The 13,368-nt window shown below is 52.9% G+C and overlaps 5 protein-coding genes across 5 annotated transcripts; 1 reads left to right on the top strand and 4 right to left on the bottom strand.

Annotated features, from left to right (window-relative positions):
* Window positions 1-1,278: 1,278 nt before the first annotated feature.
* PV07_00379 (uncharacterized protein) lies at window positions 1,279-3,357 on the top strand (the record flags this gene model as incomplete). The annotated part of the gene is made up of 9 exons (XM_016386827.1): window positions 1,279-1,414; window positions 1,489-1,562; window positions 1,647-1,733; window positions 1,804-1,895; window positions 1,954-2,138; window positions 2,202-2,498; window positions 2,554-2,971; window positions 3,039-3,162; window positions 3,232-3,357. The coding sequence occupies 9 exons, from the start codon at window positions 1,279-1,281 to the stop codon at window positions 3,355-3,357; spliced, it is 1,539 nt and encodes a 512-aa protein (XP_016253755.1).
* A 658-nt stretch (window positions 3,358-4,015) lies between these two features.
* On the bottom strand, window positions 4,016-5,939 carry PV07_00378 (uncharacterized protein; the record flags this gene model as incomplete). Its single annotated transcript, XM_016386826.1, has 2 exons — window positions 4,016-4,975; window positions 5,040-5,939. The coding sequence occupies 2 exons, from the start codon at window positions 5,937-5,939 to the stop codon at window positions 4,016-4,018; spliced, it is 1,860 nt and encodes a 619-aa protein (XP_016253754.1).
* A 993-nt stretch (window positions 5,940-6,932) lies between these two features.
* On the bottom strand, window positions 6,933-8,786 carry PV07_00377 (uncharacterized protein; the record flags this gene model as incomplete). Its single annotated transcript, XM_016386825.1, has 5 exons — window positions 6,933-7,202; window positions 7,270-8,028; window positions 8,090-8,421; window positions 8,473-8,532; window positions 8,594-8,786. 5 exons carry the CDS (start codon window positions 8,784-8,786, stop codon window positions 7,011-7,013), a joined length of 1,536 nt encoding a protein of 511 aa, XP_016253753.1. The 3' UTR covers window positions 6,933-7,010.
* Window positions 8,787-10,169: 1,383 nt separating this feature from the next.
* Window positions 10,170-11,994, bottom strand: PV07_00376 (uncharacterized protein). Its single transcript, XM_016386824.1, has 3 exons — window positions 11,676-11,994; window positions 10,906-11,625; window positions 10,170-10,855 (listed from the first exon to the last, which is right to left on the bottom strand). The coding sequence occupies exons 1-3, from the start codon at window positions 11,781-11,783 to the stop codon at window positions 10,379-10,381; spliced, it is 1,305 nt and encodes a 434-aa protein (XP_016253752.1). The 5' UTR covers window positions 11,784-11,994; the 3' UTR covers window positions 10,170-10,378.
* Window positions 11,983-13,253, bottom strand: PV07_00375 (uncharacterized protein). Its single transcript, XM_016386823.1, has 4 exons — window positions 12,952-13,253; window positions 12,659-12,898; window positions 12,521-12,587; window positions 11,983-12,466 (listed from the first exon to the last, which is right to left on the bottom strand). The coding sequence occupies exons 1-4, from the start codon at window positions 13,101-13,103 to the stop codon at window positions 12,305-12,307; spliced, it is 621 nt and encodes a 206-aa protein (XP_016253751.1). The 5' UTR covers window positions 13,104-13,253; the 3' UTR covers window positions 11,983-12,304.
* Window positions 13,254-13,368: the final 115 nt, after the last annotated feature.

Below are 13,368 nucleotides of genomic sequence, written 5' to 3'. Positions count from 1 at the left end.
GAACGGGAGATCTCATGTTCAAATAGACATTATTTCGTTATGTTGGCGATCTCCTGTTTCCAGCCCCAACCGCCAACCGCTCCATCACCCAATCTCTCCATCCCTGCAGCGGTGGATATGCTAATGGCTGCGTCTCGGACCGCCTGGACCTCCTCGAATGTCGCGCCATGGTTCAGAGCTCCTCTTAGATGACCCTTCAATTGTGGGTTGACCTGCACACTGTTTAGGACTTTTTAAAACATTGGCTGGAAACATCCAGAATCCAACTCACATCTTGAGGTATCAATCCCGCAATCAGCACGTAGCTGGTCTCGACGGGGGACAAAATGTTTGCGTTGCTCAGAATATGGCCGTAGAGCAATCGAGCAACCACGCCCAGATCCTCAGTCCCAGAAAGTTCCATTTGGTTCATGACTCTTCCGGCAATCTTGCCGTAGTTTCGATCAAAGTAGAGCTTTCCCCGTTCTAAGGTCGTCGCTGGTGGCGTTTCGACCAGATCTTGCCGGCGTGCAGTGGGCGACGGTGTTGGGGGCAGGTCAAGAAGCTGGTCTGGTGTCTCCGTCTTTAGTGCTAGAAGCGCATTTATTGTCTGTAGGGCGCTCCAGTCAACGTAACGTCTCAGGAATAGGGGAGCTTTATAAAATATCAGTACCTTGGCTAGACCTCCAACAGCAGAGGCTTTGACCAGCGCCTCTCGCATTCGCCTTGCTATCGTAAGCTCGGCAGCACGGTCGGTCCCGTTGTTATCTAGTCGGCAGTGGTCGATCGCATGTCGAAAGACCCTAGGTATCTCATCAGGTCGATTTAGGACTGCCAGCGTGGTCGCCGCGATAAAGTACCAGCTCTGTGACGGGAGTCTCTGGCTGGTGCGCAAGGAGTGCCAAAGGGCTGGGTTCATGGTGGCTGCCGAATCGTGGATTCACGATACGAAGACAGTCGTTTCCCTAGGGGTGGCACCATTCTTGAAGGGACTTGTTGGCTTTGTCCTTGACCAGTGTCATTTTCATCTACCGTCTCAAGACCGCGTGCTTGAAGATGCCCGTGTTTTGCGGCTTCAGGCGGCAAGAACTTTCGGCGTTTGCTTCGGTAGTTCGGGCCACAATGCCGAAGATGGCGCTGTAGAAGAGGAGCAGGATGGAAGGAATTATCAAGAACTCCAAGCAGAGAAGTTCAGAATCTCGTCTCAAGCCTCTTCTCTTCATTTCCTCCCTGTCACTTCTACTCTGGTTGGCTTGTACCTGCGAAAGGACTCCCCGAAGAAGCACCCTTGCAACCACCATGGATTCTGACAATCTCGACGGTAGCCCCTCCAAATGGAGGCAGTACAGGGCCTACAATCTGATCACTGTTCTGGCCATGTCTTTTGGTTCTCTCAGTTTTGGCTACAGTAACAACATTATCTCCACCACTTTTGGTAGGCTTCCTCTCCGACATCCGCTCAAATTGTTGCTCGAGGAGCAAGTTCCCGAACAATACTCATTGGGACAGGCCAGCCTACGTTTATCAAATACTTCGAACTCGATACCAGAAGCAATGCCACCGAGTTGAAAGGTGTTATGAACGTGAGCAGCCCTCCATGAAATCAGCGGGAAAGACGACGGACCACTTTCGAGTTCTCAAGATTGTTAACTGCGGTGAACACACAGGGCGGCTATCACGCTGCAGCCTTCATCGGGGTTCTATTCGTTGGGAGTCTGGCCGACCGATGGGGCAGAAAGGTAGCCATTTCAGTGGTATGTTCCTTGAGCCATCGATCTGGTGCGTGATCATGGTGGAATCGAGTACTCACGGCAATGACGATAGGGCGCCCTTTTGACCCTCATAGCTGGTGCAGGGCTTGCTGGCTCGGTCCACGTCGCCATGTTCATTGTCTTTAGGTTCGTCAGTGGAGCAGGGTGAGTTCTTGATCCAGTCCAATGACCCAACCAGCGACAACCGTGTTGACGCAAATAGATCGTCGATATTACTTGCAGGAGTTCCGCTCTGGATGAATGAGGTTGTCCCGGCTGCAAACCGAGGTGTCCTCGTTGACATACATGGAGCCGTCTTCCAATTTGGATTCGCTGTGGCATCATGGGTCGGATACGGATTCTACTTCCTCACCACCAAATCCATGGATGCGTGGAGACCACCTTTGGGTACGTCAAGCGCCCGGCAGCCAGTTCTCCCAAGGAGAGTTTCGAACGCTGACATTCATGCAGCTTTCCAGTGCCTACCTCCGATTATAACTCTCTCCATCATCTATTGGCTTCCCGAGAGCCCCCGCTGGCTCCTGATGCGAGGCCGAGTCGATGACGCACGAAGCATCTTGTTGCGTTCCCACACCGCGAGCGAAGCGCAGATCGAGCTGGACCGAATCCAGGCGCAGATGAGCGTCGATAGGACCCTCAACAATAGCTACATCCACATGTTTCGGAAGGCCAGCTATCGGAAGCGTTGTCTCTTGGCCATTGGAACATGCATGATGGCCAACTGCTCCGGCATTCTCGTCATCAACAGTTCAGTGCTCTCTTGAACCCCCCGCGAAGGACAGGCCTTGCTGACTTGAGGCAGATTACGGGCCTACCATATACGGAAGCTTGGGCTACGATAGCGAGAAGCAATTGCTTCTGTCCGCGGTTTGGTCGACCTTTGGCATATTCTGCAGCTTCTGCGGTTTCCTCTTCGTGGACAGGCTGCCGCGACCACGACTCCTGACCATGGGCCTCAGCGGCTGCGTGGTCTGTCTGATCGTCCTCGCCGCCATGATCGCGAACTACGGCTCGTCCCAGAACTTTGTGGCGCTGAAGGCCAGCGTGGCCATGATCTTCATCTACGAGTTCTTCTGGTGCGGCGTGCTCTCTGGGACGCAGTTTGTGTACTGTGGCGAGCTTTTCCCTTCCCATCTCAGAGCAAAGGGGCTCTCGTTGGGCGTAGCAGGAATCAACCTCGCAAACGTCATCTTCCTGACCGTGGCGCCCACCGCTTTCGCGTATGTTTCACCGCTGCCCCGACCCTTTAGATAGACATGACGGCCGCTAACCTCGACCCGGATCCAGGAACATCGGATGGCGGTACTATCTGGTCTTCATCATCTTGAGTGGCATTTCGGCTATAGTGATATTCTTCGTGTGGCCTGACACTCGCGGCGTGCCCCTGGAAGAAATCGCCGCCCTGTTCGGAGTGAGTTGGACCCCCTTGAAATGTTCGCCGGACTTGATGGGAGGCAGGCTAACCATTCCAATGCTGTAGGACTACGACGAGATCAGCGAACCACACGCCCTACAACAGGATGTTCAAGTCGTCCCTCAAGTCGAATATGGAGCATCGAAAGAAGTTTCGACCCACCATGAAGTGGCGGTAAAGTCGCTGGAATGAGATGGAAAGCAATGCATGCTGAACGGGGGCGGCGTATGGTATTCTGTGCCTCGCCTGGAACCTACAACGAAGCCGCACCTGAAATTCTATAGTCAAACCAAGTCATCTTGCCTGCCATAAATGTCTGTTATCTGAGTCGAGTCTGTAAAGTGGCATGACGCCCGCTGCCTTGACCTTCTACGTTGTTCACGAATAGCCGCCCCCTTCTTACCGGGCGTGCCATGCGTGATCACGTTATCAGGACTGTCATGGATGGCCACCTTTTCACAGACGCTTGACCGACGTACATGGATCAGCGAGCCGTTCCCTCGGAACCTGTACAGGATCATCAGATAGACGAGGGGCTCCGGGGCAAGATCGGATGTGCAGCTGATGCTCTTCCGCACGGGGAGTTTTCCAACTCCCTCCACCTTCTATCTATACCCTTGCCTGGTCATGCGACATGGCGGGACGGTGGGCAACTAACGCCGCTGCATCGCGTATCAAAGGCAGCCGTGCGGAGTGCTCGCTTGGGTCTGGACCCTCGGCATGCTGACGAGAAGATTGCCGAATACCAATCGGTGCTATTGTTGTGGGCCCTATAGAGCCCACAAACTGCCGAACTCCCGGCTGGTCGGCACTGTGGCACACTAAATTGTCGAGGAAGCGACCGCAGACTTTACTCCAGGCCGTTGGCCCCAAAGTCGCCCCAGCCGAGGAAGGGACCGTAGTCGGAAAAGTTGAACTCCAGCAGCGGTTGAGTGGCTGTTTCGGGCACGGCGAGATCTGCCAGCTCGCTGTACGCCGGGACGCTCGAGTCCGCGGGCCCGAATCTCTCGTCGTGGTAGTCCGACTCTGGCAGGTGCGGCCGGTCGAGCAGCATGTCCCATTTGCGGCAGAATTCCGGCCCGTACGGCTCGAAGAAGGCCCTTTGGTCGGGAGTGAGTCTTTGGGGGTGGAGGGTGGCGACGACGGCCTCGCGGCGGCTGTCGTGGGAGAAGCTTTGGATGATCTTGAGCGGCCCCAGGGCCGAGTCCCATTGCCTGCTCAGTTCCTGAAGAGCGGCGGCGATGACGCGGAGTTCCTCCTCCGCCTGGGCCCGAATGGCGCAGTACCTGTCGCAGGACCGTTGTGTGACTCCCGCAATCAGGAGGTGGAAGGTAAAGATCGAGTTCAGATACCGGACGTCGTCTCTCCTCAAGAAATCTTCAAAGATGCCCGCCACGAAGGACGACGCCAAAAGCGCCACGGGTGAAGGGGCACTCGTGCTGGATGAGGGCTTATACAGGATCGTCAGTGCGGTAAAGTAAGGCACATGGAGTTGGCGGACATCGATATCGTATGTCGCCGGCTTCTTGACGGGGTGCTGCTGGTACATCTGCAGGCAAGGGGGGAGTTCTTGTATCCACTGCCTCAGGTCTCTCTCAATTGTTGCCTTTCTCGAGTAGGAGAGATTGTTGCGCAGAGCGCACTGGGTGAGATCGCCCAGGATGGAACATATCTGAACAAAGGCAACGAACAAGTGAGCGCTTTTGGTGGGCTGTGGAAAGTCATTGATCGAGATAGGTCGAACATCACAGTCTTCTAGATTGATAGCCCGTGGCCTTCCTTGGCCAGAAGAAATCAAGCAATCGCGAGTCTGCAGAAACAGAAGAACAGTCAGTGGTTGTCTGAATAATCAAGCCTTCTGGGAGTCCACGTACGAAGATCGTCCACCACAGTAGTCTGCGAAGTGATGCTTCTGGGCTAGACCCTGGATCTCGATGAAGCCCAATTTCAAAGGCGAGGCCGACACTGGCACGAAGCCAATAGCTCCCTTTGTCCAGCGAAACGTGCTCTGGGCCAGTGGGATTCCACCACTGCATCAGGCAGAGCGCCTTGATGACAGATATCATGTCCTGCTCGTGCTGCAAGAAGAACAGAGTCTTGGCGCGACGGTAGAAGTCCTCACACGAGGCATACTCGAGGGGAGAGGATCGCATCCTGCTGCCGACAAGAAAGACGGCCTGGAGTAACAGCATGGATGGCTTGTGCTCCGACGTCGGTTCAAGTGCCTCGGCGTCGACAATAGGCATCCAGGGACTGCAAATCTTGACAAAGTTGTCTATGAGAACACTGCGGATATTCCGTGGGGGCAAGTCGAATGCATGCTGCTGTTCCAGTATGCTGTCGTCTAGAGTCGCATACTTTCCACGGCTGACGGCATAGTTCTGAGCAAGCTCCTCGTCGATTCGAGCATCGGGACCGACATATTCGGAACGGCCAAGATATGCCTGGTGAGGAGTGTCTGGAATCTCTCTGGAACGAGAAATCGAACTAGGAGTAGCAATCTGGAAGGGATCGGGAGCCTCATTATTTGGATATGAGGCATGGACCGACTCGTCCTGATTTCTTGGCCCTTCGTCTTGCAGGGGATGCGATCTTGACGATTCAACTTCGTTGACCTCGTTGACCTCGTTGCTATTCGCGCTGTCTGGCAAGGGGCCCGCTGCTGGGAACAAGGTGCTCGGGGAATATCTTCTGGACTTTCTAGGTCTGGGTCTGAGTTCTTCGTCAGCCGTTTGCAAGATGTCCGAGTGTAAGCCTTTCGAACCTACATGCATTCGCGCCCGGAGGATCGACAATTGGAACAGGGCTGAGATAAACCAATATCGCAACGAACCTGGCGCAAAGCATTCAACGCCGGGCTCTTGCAGACCAAAGCAAAAGAAGACCAACCTTACGCTTATGGCATAGTGCACATGCTTTCGCAGCTCTGGCTTTCGCTGTAGGGGTCGCCAGCATAATTGTCTGTTCAATTCGGACCTCCAGAGCTCCTAGATTCTCTGCAGGAGCCCTAACCCTGGCCTCTCCAGTATTTTTCAACGTGACCAACGCAATAACATACACTCCTTTGTCCTAATGGTTCAAAACAGAAAAGGGGATCCTCCTTGCTACGTTTTTCCGGATGCCGACAGGGAAGCAAGAATAGAATACAGTCCACTGAGGCCAGCCAAAGGCAATTGAGTGTGAAATACCGTGCATCAGGCGGGGTGAGGACGTAGGAGGGGACACGGCCTTCCTCGGCTCACATCCGGGCGGCCACACGCCACAGAGCCGTTAGTCGGGAGCTTGGTCATCTTGCTCTCCGTAAAGCTAAGATAAAAGATTCATTGTTACAACTCTGGTGGCGATACTATGTTCGACAGGTACGGAGCACAGTGGTACCGATCTATCCCGGCCCTCATGAAGTATACAAGCTGGAGTCAGGGTTGAGCCTCGTCACCTGATATCTTGGTGAATGGCCATGGCTATACCCCGTACAGGCAGGTGAAATGTTTGGCTTGATGATATTTTGGGTTCTTGTTCTTTTCAGTGTTTTTTTTTGCTTCTGATTCTTGCAAGGGGCTGACATAACAGCCTAACTATTGAACCTCCTCTCCAAAGCCTCCGAAAATAGCTTCCCTGGCTGGTTTGTAGCCATACCCAGTAACCACCATATCGCCCAAATGCTGGTTCCGTCCGTCGGCTTGTTTCCTGTCTTCGCAAATCTAGCAAAGAAATCTGCCTGTCGGATCGCTAGTGCTGAGGCAGCCATCCCGACAGCAACTGACCCCAGTACAATGATTGCGAAGTAGCAATCATTTCATCTTTCTCCGTCCGCAACAAATCAGGAACTTTCGGCGCGCTCACGCTCACGACTTCTCTCGCAACCGCATATAAGTCAACAATCCCCACTGCACCACGAAAAAGCTGGAGTGGTGTTCAAGCCTCTTTCCCGGATTGACAAGCTGGATGTCATACCGTCGAAGGAGTTCGGGGATGACCTTATTCATCTCAAGGAGAGCGAGATGTCGTCCGATGCACACGTGCGAACCGCCGCCGAACTGAAAATGCTGGGTTAGTCCCCGATTTCCCGCGTACTGACCCCGCCCTTAGGGTATTCGAACTCACCTGGAACATGCATCTTTCCATCATCTTGACCTTCTCCTTGTCACTATCGAGCCATCTCTCAGGCCGGAACACCTCGGCATCATCGCCAAAGACACTCCTGTTCCTGTGCAAGACCCATCCGTTCACCGCGACGGCGGTGCCTTCAGGCAACCTGACGCCATCGATCTCGGCGCCGCCAGGAGGGACCTTTCGTGTGATATTCAAGCCGACAGCAGGAGCAATTCTCATGGCTTCTTTCAGACAGGCCTGGAAATAGGGTAGATTCTGTGCTTCGTTGTACGCGACCATCTCGGACAGATTGGCGGACATGACCTCTTCCACCAGCTTGTCATAAACTTTCTTATTGGACAAGACATACCAGAAGAAGCTTTGCATCGTGCTTGCGGTGGAATCGCTGCCCGCAAAAATGGCGCCGTGTGCAATTGCGAATACGTCTCCATGACCGAGGGCCTCAGGATGCTCTTTCTGCGCCACAATCAAGCTGTTAAGGAGATCCTTATACTCGACCTTCTCTCCTTCCGGACCCTGGCGTTTCTGAAGTTGCCCGAGTGCTGTCTTCGTGATGAGAGCGTTTTTGCTGGACATGAACGGGATCAGGTTCCATAGTGGATTTCGTCGGAAAAGGTAGTCGAGCCACGGAACTTGGCCCACGATGCCGTTGTACCACTGTGAATTGTCGATTGTCTTGATGGCGCGGTCGACATCGACACCTGCCTCGAGAAAGCCGAATTTCTTGGAGAATGCGACTTCGCCCAGAACCTGGAATCAACAAATCATCAGCCTCGCTTCGCCAGTGGAATAAACACGGTCCCCGACTCACATCGAACGCAAAGAAGTGAAGCCAGTCGCCAAAATCGCAGATTTTGTTATTGTCGGCGTACTCGTCCAGTTTGGAGATCAGGAGCTTTTCGGTCTCCTCAATTCGAGGCGTGCATTGCTGCATTGAGGCCAAGCTGTAAGGAGTCGCCGCATATCGCTTCTTGACGCCGTGGACGGCTTCCCGAGTCTCGGTGAAAATGTCGGGGTTCTCGGGAGGCGGAAACACTCCATAGAAGTCGGTTTTGTGGAATCCCTTGCCTGTCTTGAACAATTCAATCGCAGCTTCAGGGTTCGAGAATGACACTTCGTTTGGTGCAATGCGGACGACTGGGCCTGTTGGGGGTCAGCTATGTCGGAGGGATCGAAAACACATGCAGCAATTACCATATTTTTGGTGAAGCGCAATATGATGCTGCTCGGTCTGACCTGTCCAAGTGCTCCAAACTGTAAAGTCCACAGTCAGTCCAAAAGATCTCTTGGTATGCTTTCTTCCTGCAAAACCCACCTTTCCACGCTCTTGTGCATGAGGCGATGAAAGGCCCTGGGAATTGTCGCAACGGTGAGGAATAGCGTCTCCATAGAGGTCGTACAAACAGGAGCAGGAAGAGGATCACAAAAGGATGGGCAGCTACGAACTGCCACGCGGTCACAACCGCGGACTTGGTCAAGGGAGCATCGTCGGTCGCCTTGATCTCCATGGTGCTATAGTTATCTGGAGAAGAGCAACTGAGGTGTTGTAGGGCGACACGAATGAATGATTAAGAAGTTGCGAGCAGCCCATCCAAGAAACACCCATAATGCCCATGCCACTCAGGGCCGTCCTGAATAAAATCATCGTCCCTTCCTCCTCCACGCTGCCACACATGTTCTAGGACATCGTCGGGTTTCCCCATCCTCACAGAACAACAGAATGCCCCACACATTAGCCCCACGATCTGTGGCCATCGAGGGTGAGCTGATGGGCTTCCACTAGCCCACAGGCCTGCCCAGGATGTGAGACGGGGCTGGCCAGGGGGGTAATCCTGTGATGGGGATCTTGTTCGTGGAGGAATCTTCAACTCTGATGCGAAGAGATGGGGTAAGAATCGAGCAGATGGTTGTGGCTAAACTCTCTCTGGCCGTCTCAACTGCCGAGCGGTCTCGCCCTATCTTCTTCAACTGTGAGATGCCACAGCGTTAGACCTCCTGTTGCAGATCCTGAATGTCCGTTGGTGCGGCTGGTCCATCCTCTAGTAATGAGCAACCGATATCCAGAGCTGCTTTCTGGGTTTGGGGATGGAAAATTTACCATGCCAGTCGCACTTTTTCTTTTCACTGCGAGCAATGTCGAGGCCCTGGAAGCCGCGCGGAATCTCCTCCACATGACGCCAGCGATGCTTCCAAGAGTCTCGAGGTTTGTACGCAGCAGGAAGAGTGGTTTGGCCCGAATGGTTGCTGAACAGCCTACCCCACATGTTGAACCGATGTACGACGCCCAGAGGTGGTGAAGCCCCTGCTCTCTCCGGCGGTATTCCGGGAAGTTCATGTTGCTCTGTCTTTATCATGTCACCGCATGTCAGCTGTAGGATCTAGCATTGATCCTTGATCTTGAAGTGTGCCTTCAACGCAGCGTCTTCCTGCTCTGTTTCTCCTTATCTGGCCTCTTTGAGAATGCATCAATTATATCGGTAGGGACGTTTCGAGTCGTCCTCGGTCAGATGAGGATGTCCACATCACTTGGGTCAAGTGTGTTGAGTGCCAAGTGAATACAAGTTGCAATCTGCGTGTACTTGCGCCTGAAGGTGCGTGAAGTAGAGTCAGGGATGGAAATGGCATTGTCGGAGCACATTTGATGGAGACCAACCCGAAGAGATTCTCGGATTAATCTCTACCTGGGCGGCTCATCGTAGCGGAGGCTGAGGAGAGTCTGGATACGACGTCGAGATGAATTGGAAACGAACGGCTCGTCCCTACCTTTGTCTCAGGATGGAATTTGATGAAGGCCAGTTGGTGGGGCAAGGTGTGCAGGAGGAGGTGAATGAGACCGACAGGCATTGCCGCAGCAAGACACTGATGATGGAATTCAGGCGCATGGTAAATGGGTAGGTGGTATGGACAAACGAGACATCTTTGGCCTGTGGAAATAACCTTTGCTTTCCCTACATCAGCAAGTTCAAAGCTGCCAAACAGTTAAACCTCGGAGGCTCCTATCTACTCATACACGTCCATTACCGCCAGGTAGATTTCGCTGCTTTGCAAACATTAAGGATTCCAGTGGTTCTAGCACGCTCGTTGTCTGGCTTTTATACCCTCAGCTCTTCCTCTTCCGTTCCCGCACTCCATCTGATTTGGCCACGCCTTCGACAGGCTCCCCATTGACAAGAACAACTGGTTTGTCTCCACCAATTTTGCCATTCTCCAACGCCTGCTTTCCTCCGCTTGGCCTATCTTCGGTCTCTTCGTCCTCCTCTTCATCATCACTTCGTTCATCGGCCCTGATATTCGAGAAGGCAAAGTTCTTGGCGATGCGGAGGATCAAGAACAGCCAGAATAGGTTCACTGCTTGAAGGGAGGCGAGTAGAGAAAATGTGATGATCTGGCTAATCCAACATTTGTATTGCTGAGTCTCCCAATTCAGCTCGTAAGGTCCCACTGTTCGGAACTCAGTGAGAGTTGCCCACAAAATGAGGATGTTGATGTAGTGCCGAAGGTAGATCCAAACACACATGAAGAGAAAGTAGTAAGGTCCGACGATGACCGAGTCTAGATAATTCAGTGTTTTGGAGGTCTGAGAACTGTTAGGCTTTGGAAAAGTCACGTTGCAGGGGCGGCGCTTACCGCAAGGAAGAAATCGCTGATATCATGAGTGATATAGACAGCAATTCCCATCTTAGCAAAATGAAAGCGGTAGCTCAATCCAATGAGGGAGAGGGTAACAATATGGTGAAAGACCAACTCTTTGAAGTCCTTCCGGGGCTTTTCCAGTTGCAGCATCAGCACGAGTGCTTGCTGAGCCCAGTAAGCCGCCTGCAACAAGTAGTATGCTTTGAACACACCCTCGTGCGTGCGATGGGGGAACCCTTCGAACATTGCTGTGGTATTGAAGTACCACAGAGAACCCCGCGACATGACATAGAGTCCAAAAGGACCAAAAATGCCAAAGTAGATGGCGGTATAGACTTGTTCCATAAAGCGTGCCTGTTTCGCTCTCTTTGTGATGCCACATCTGATGGCAACGGGGCGAATTACCCTCTGCATCAAGAATTCTCTAGTAAAGCTCAGGACGATTGTGTAAAAGGCCACAAAGGCGATATCCGCTTTTCCCTTGCCATACATGTCTGGTCCGCCGGGATAATCAGGTCCGAGGTTATACGACAAGAAGATCGCTTTGTGGAGAGGGTTCTGCTCGCCAGGATTGATGTAGTAGGCAATAAGGATCGCTACGGCGAGGATGAGCGGGTTCAGCCAGGTGTGTCGCAAGGATATCTGTTTCCATTTTCGAAAGGCCGACCTTGCTTTCCGTCTCTTCGAGTGAGGCTTTCCGTCCTTCTCATTTGCCTAAAGAGAGTCAGATAACGAATCTTCGAGGCAATTCTGCTTCATCATACAGAAATCTGCACAGCCGGTCGCGCCGTCATGGTAGCGAGTGCGGGTGCGCTGGTGTCTCCCCGAGGATCACCCCCAAGGTTGCTTGACGTCCGCCGTGGACGAGCCATGATACCGACAGTGTCGTCAGGAAGAGACCGCACGTTCCGAGAGTAGCAGTTTCAATCTTGCAAGGCAATGTTCAAAGAGGGGAGAAAGAGTTGTGTTGTAGACTCCCTGGCGCTGAAGGCATGTGAGAATGGCAGTGTCATAATAAATTATAGTAAGCCTCCGCAAAAGGCTCCGTGGCTGTCCGGAACACGGACCAGTTTGTATGGAGGGTCAATGGACCCAACAAGCAATCTCCTGTTAAAATTTAAAACCCCGAGATCCTCGTATCAGCCGTATCCTGCGTATCACTCTCACATCTACAGCACCGCAGGCCGGGCATTAACGGTGGATATTGATGCATAGACGGTTCTTGTCGCTGGAGGAGCGTGTGAATTGGTCTCGGTCCCAGAATGCTTTTTCTACACAGTAATTACCACCATGGCTTTGGAAATTGCCCAACAGTGCCACACCTGCCAGCACCAACCATGAATGCAAGCATAGTCTCTTCGACTTAATCCCATTAGTTAGGTCGCCCCAAGCATCAGTCGTCCTTCTGACCAGCCTCGTGGTGGCCTTTACTGGACCGCTCCGAGGTGTCCACAGTACCGTGAATCTTAGCCGTCTCTTCCATACCCTCAGGTTTCTTGCTTCTCTCCTCATCACCCATGAAGGGATTGTTTGCCCCAGAAACATCACCTTGGGCCTGTCAGTGGTTAGCAAGCCGAGATCCAGACAGCCACCGGCAGGGTCAACTTACGTCTTTGGCGCCTTTTTCTTCGGACTGTTTAGACTTGTCTTCTGGTAGCGCGGTGCCCTTGGAGGTTCTGAGCACTGTGTCAGTGTACAACTCAAATTCAGTTTGGTGTGAGCAGCATCTGCTGGAGCTAAAACATACGGTTCCTCCTCTCCGCCCTCACTTGTGGACTCTTCCTTGCCTTCATCCTGGCTCTCCTCCTTCCCTGCTTCCTCCGTGCTTTCTGTGTCTTCTTTTGATTGTTCTTCTTCCTTTGGTTCTTCGGAGGCTTCTTCGTGCTTCTCTGTGGCATGGGATCCGTGGCCGTGATCAGATTTTTGAGGTCCTTGCTGCAATAACCAACCCGCGGCTGGGATAGTAACGACGAGGGAACCAACTAGCCTGTCCAAGCTGTGTCAGAGACGGCGGTAGCTATTTTCACAAAGGTAACTGACCAGGGAATGTCGCTGCTCTTTTGTGCGCCATGTTCAGTGGCGTACGTCCTCCGGCCAACTCCACGGAGACTGGTTCTAGCTTGGGTTCCTGCACGTCTAAAGGTAAAAGACCGAAGGGTGCCTCGGAGGGCGGCTGATCTTGGTAGCGGCATTGGAGAGATAAAGGAAAGTGAACAGGACAAGTCGAGCACTGCGAAGAGTCTAGAGTACGGGTTATGAATGAAAGGAAGGTCTTTCTTTGCTCACTGCTGCTCAGCGGGAAAACACCTCCGGGAATACTGGGAGGAGAAGCTTTTGGAGCTTCACCCCATATAATAATACTTAGTTCCGCATGTCATACGAGCCATAGTTGAGCCTTCAGGAACCAGCTCCTCCAGCCAATCAGAGCCACGAAGACGTCATTGGTCGCTACGGTGC

The sequence above is a fragment of the Cladophialophora immunda genome (assembly GCF_000835495.1).
Source record: "Cladophialophora immunda strain CBS 83496 unplaced genomic scaffold supercont1.1, whole genome shotgun sequence".
Lineage (NCBI taxonomy): Eukaryota > Fungi > Ascomycota > Eurotiomycetes > Chaetothyriales > Herpotrichiellaceae > Cladophialophora > Cladophialophora immunda.
The sequence above is the reverse complement of the archived record's forward strand: the minus strand, read 5'-3'. Positions and strand labels throughout refer to the sequence as shown.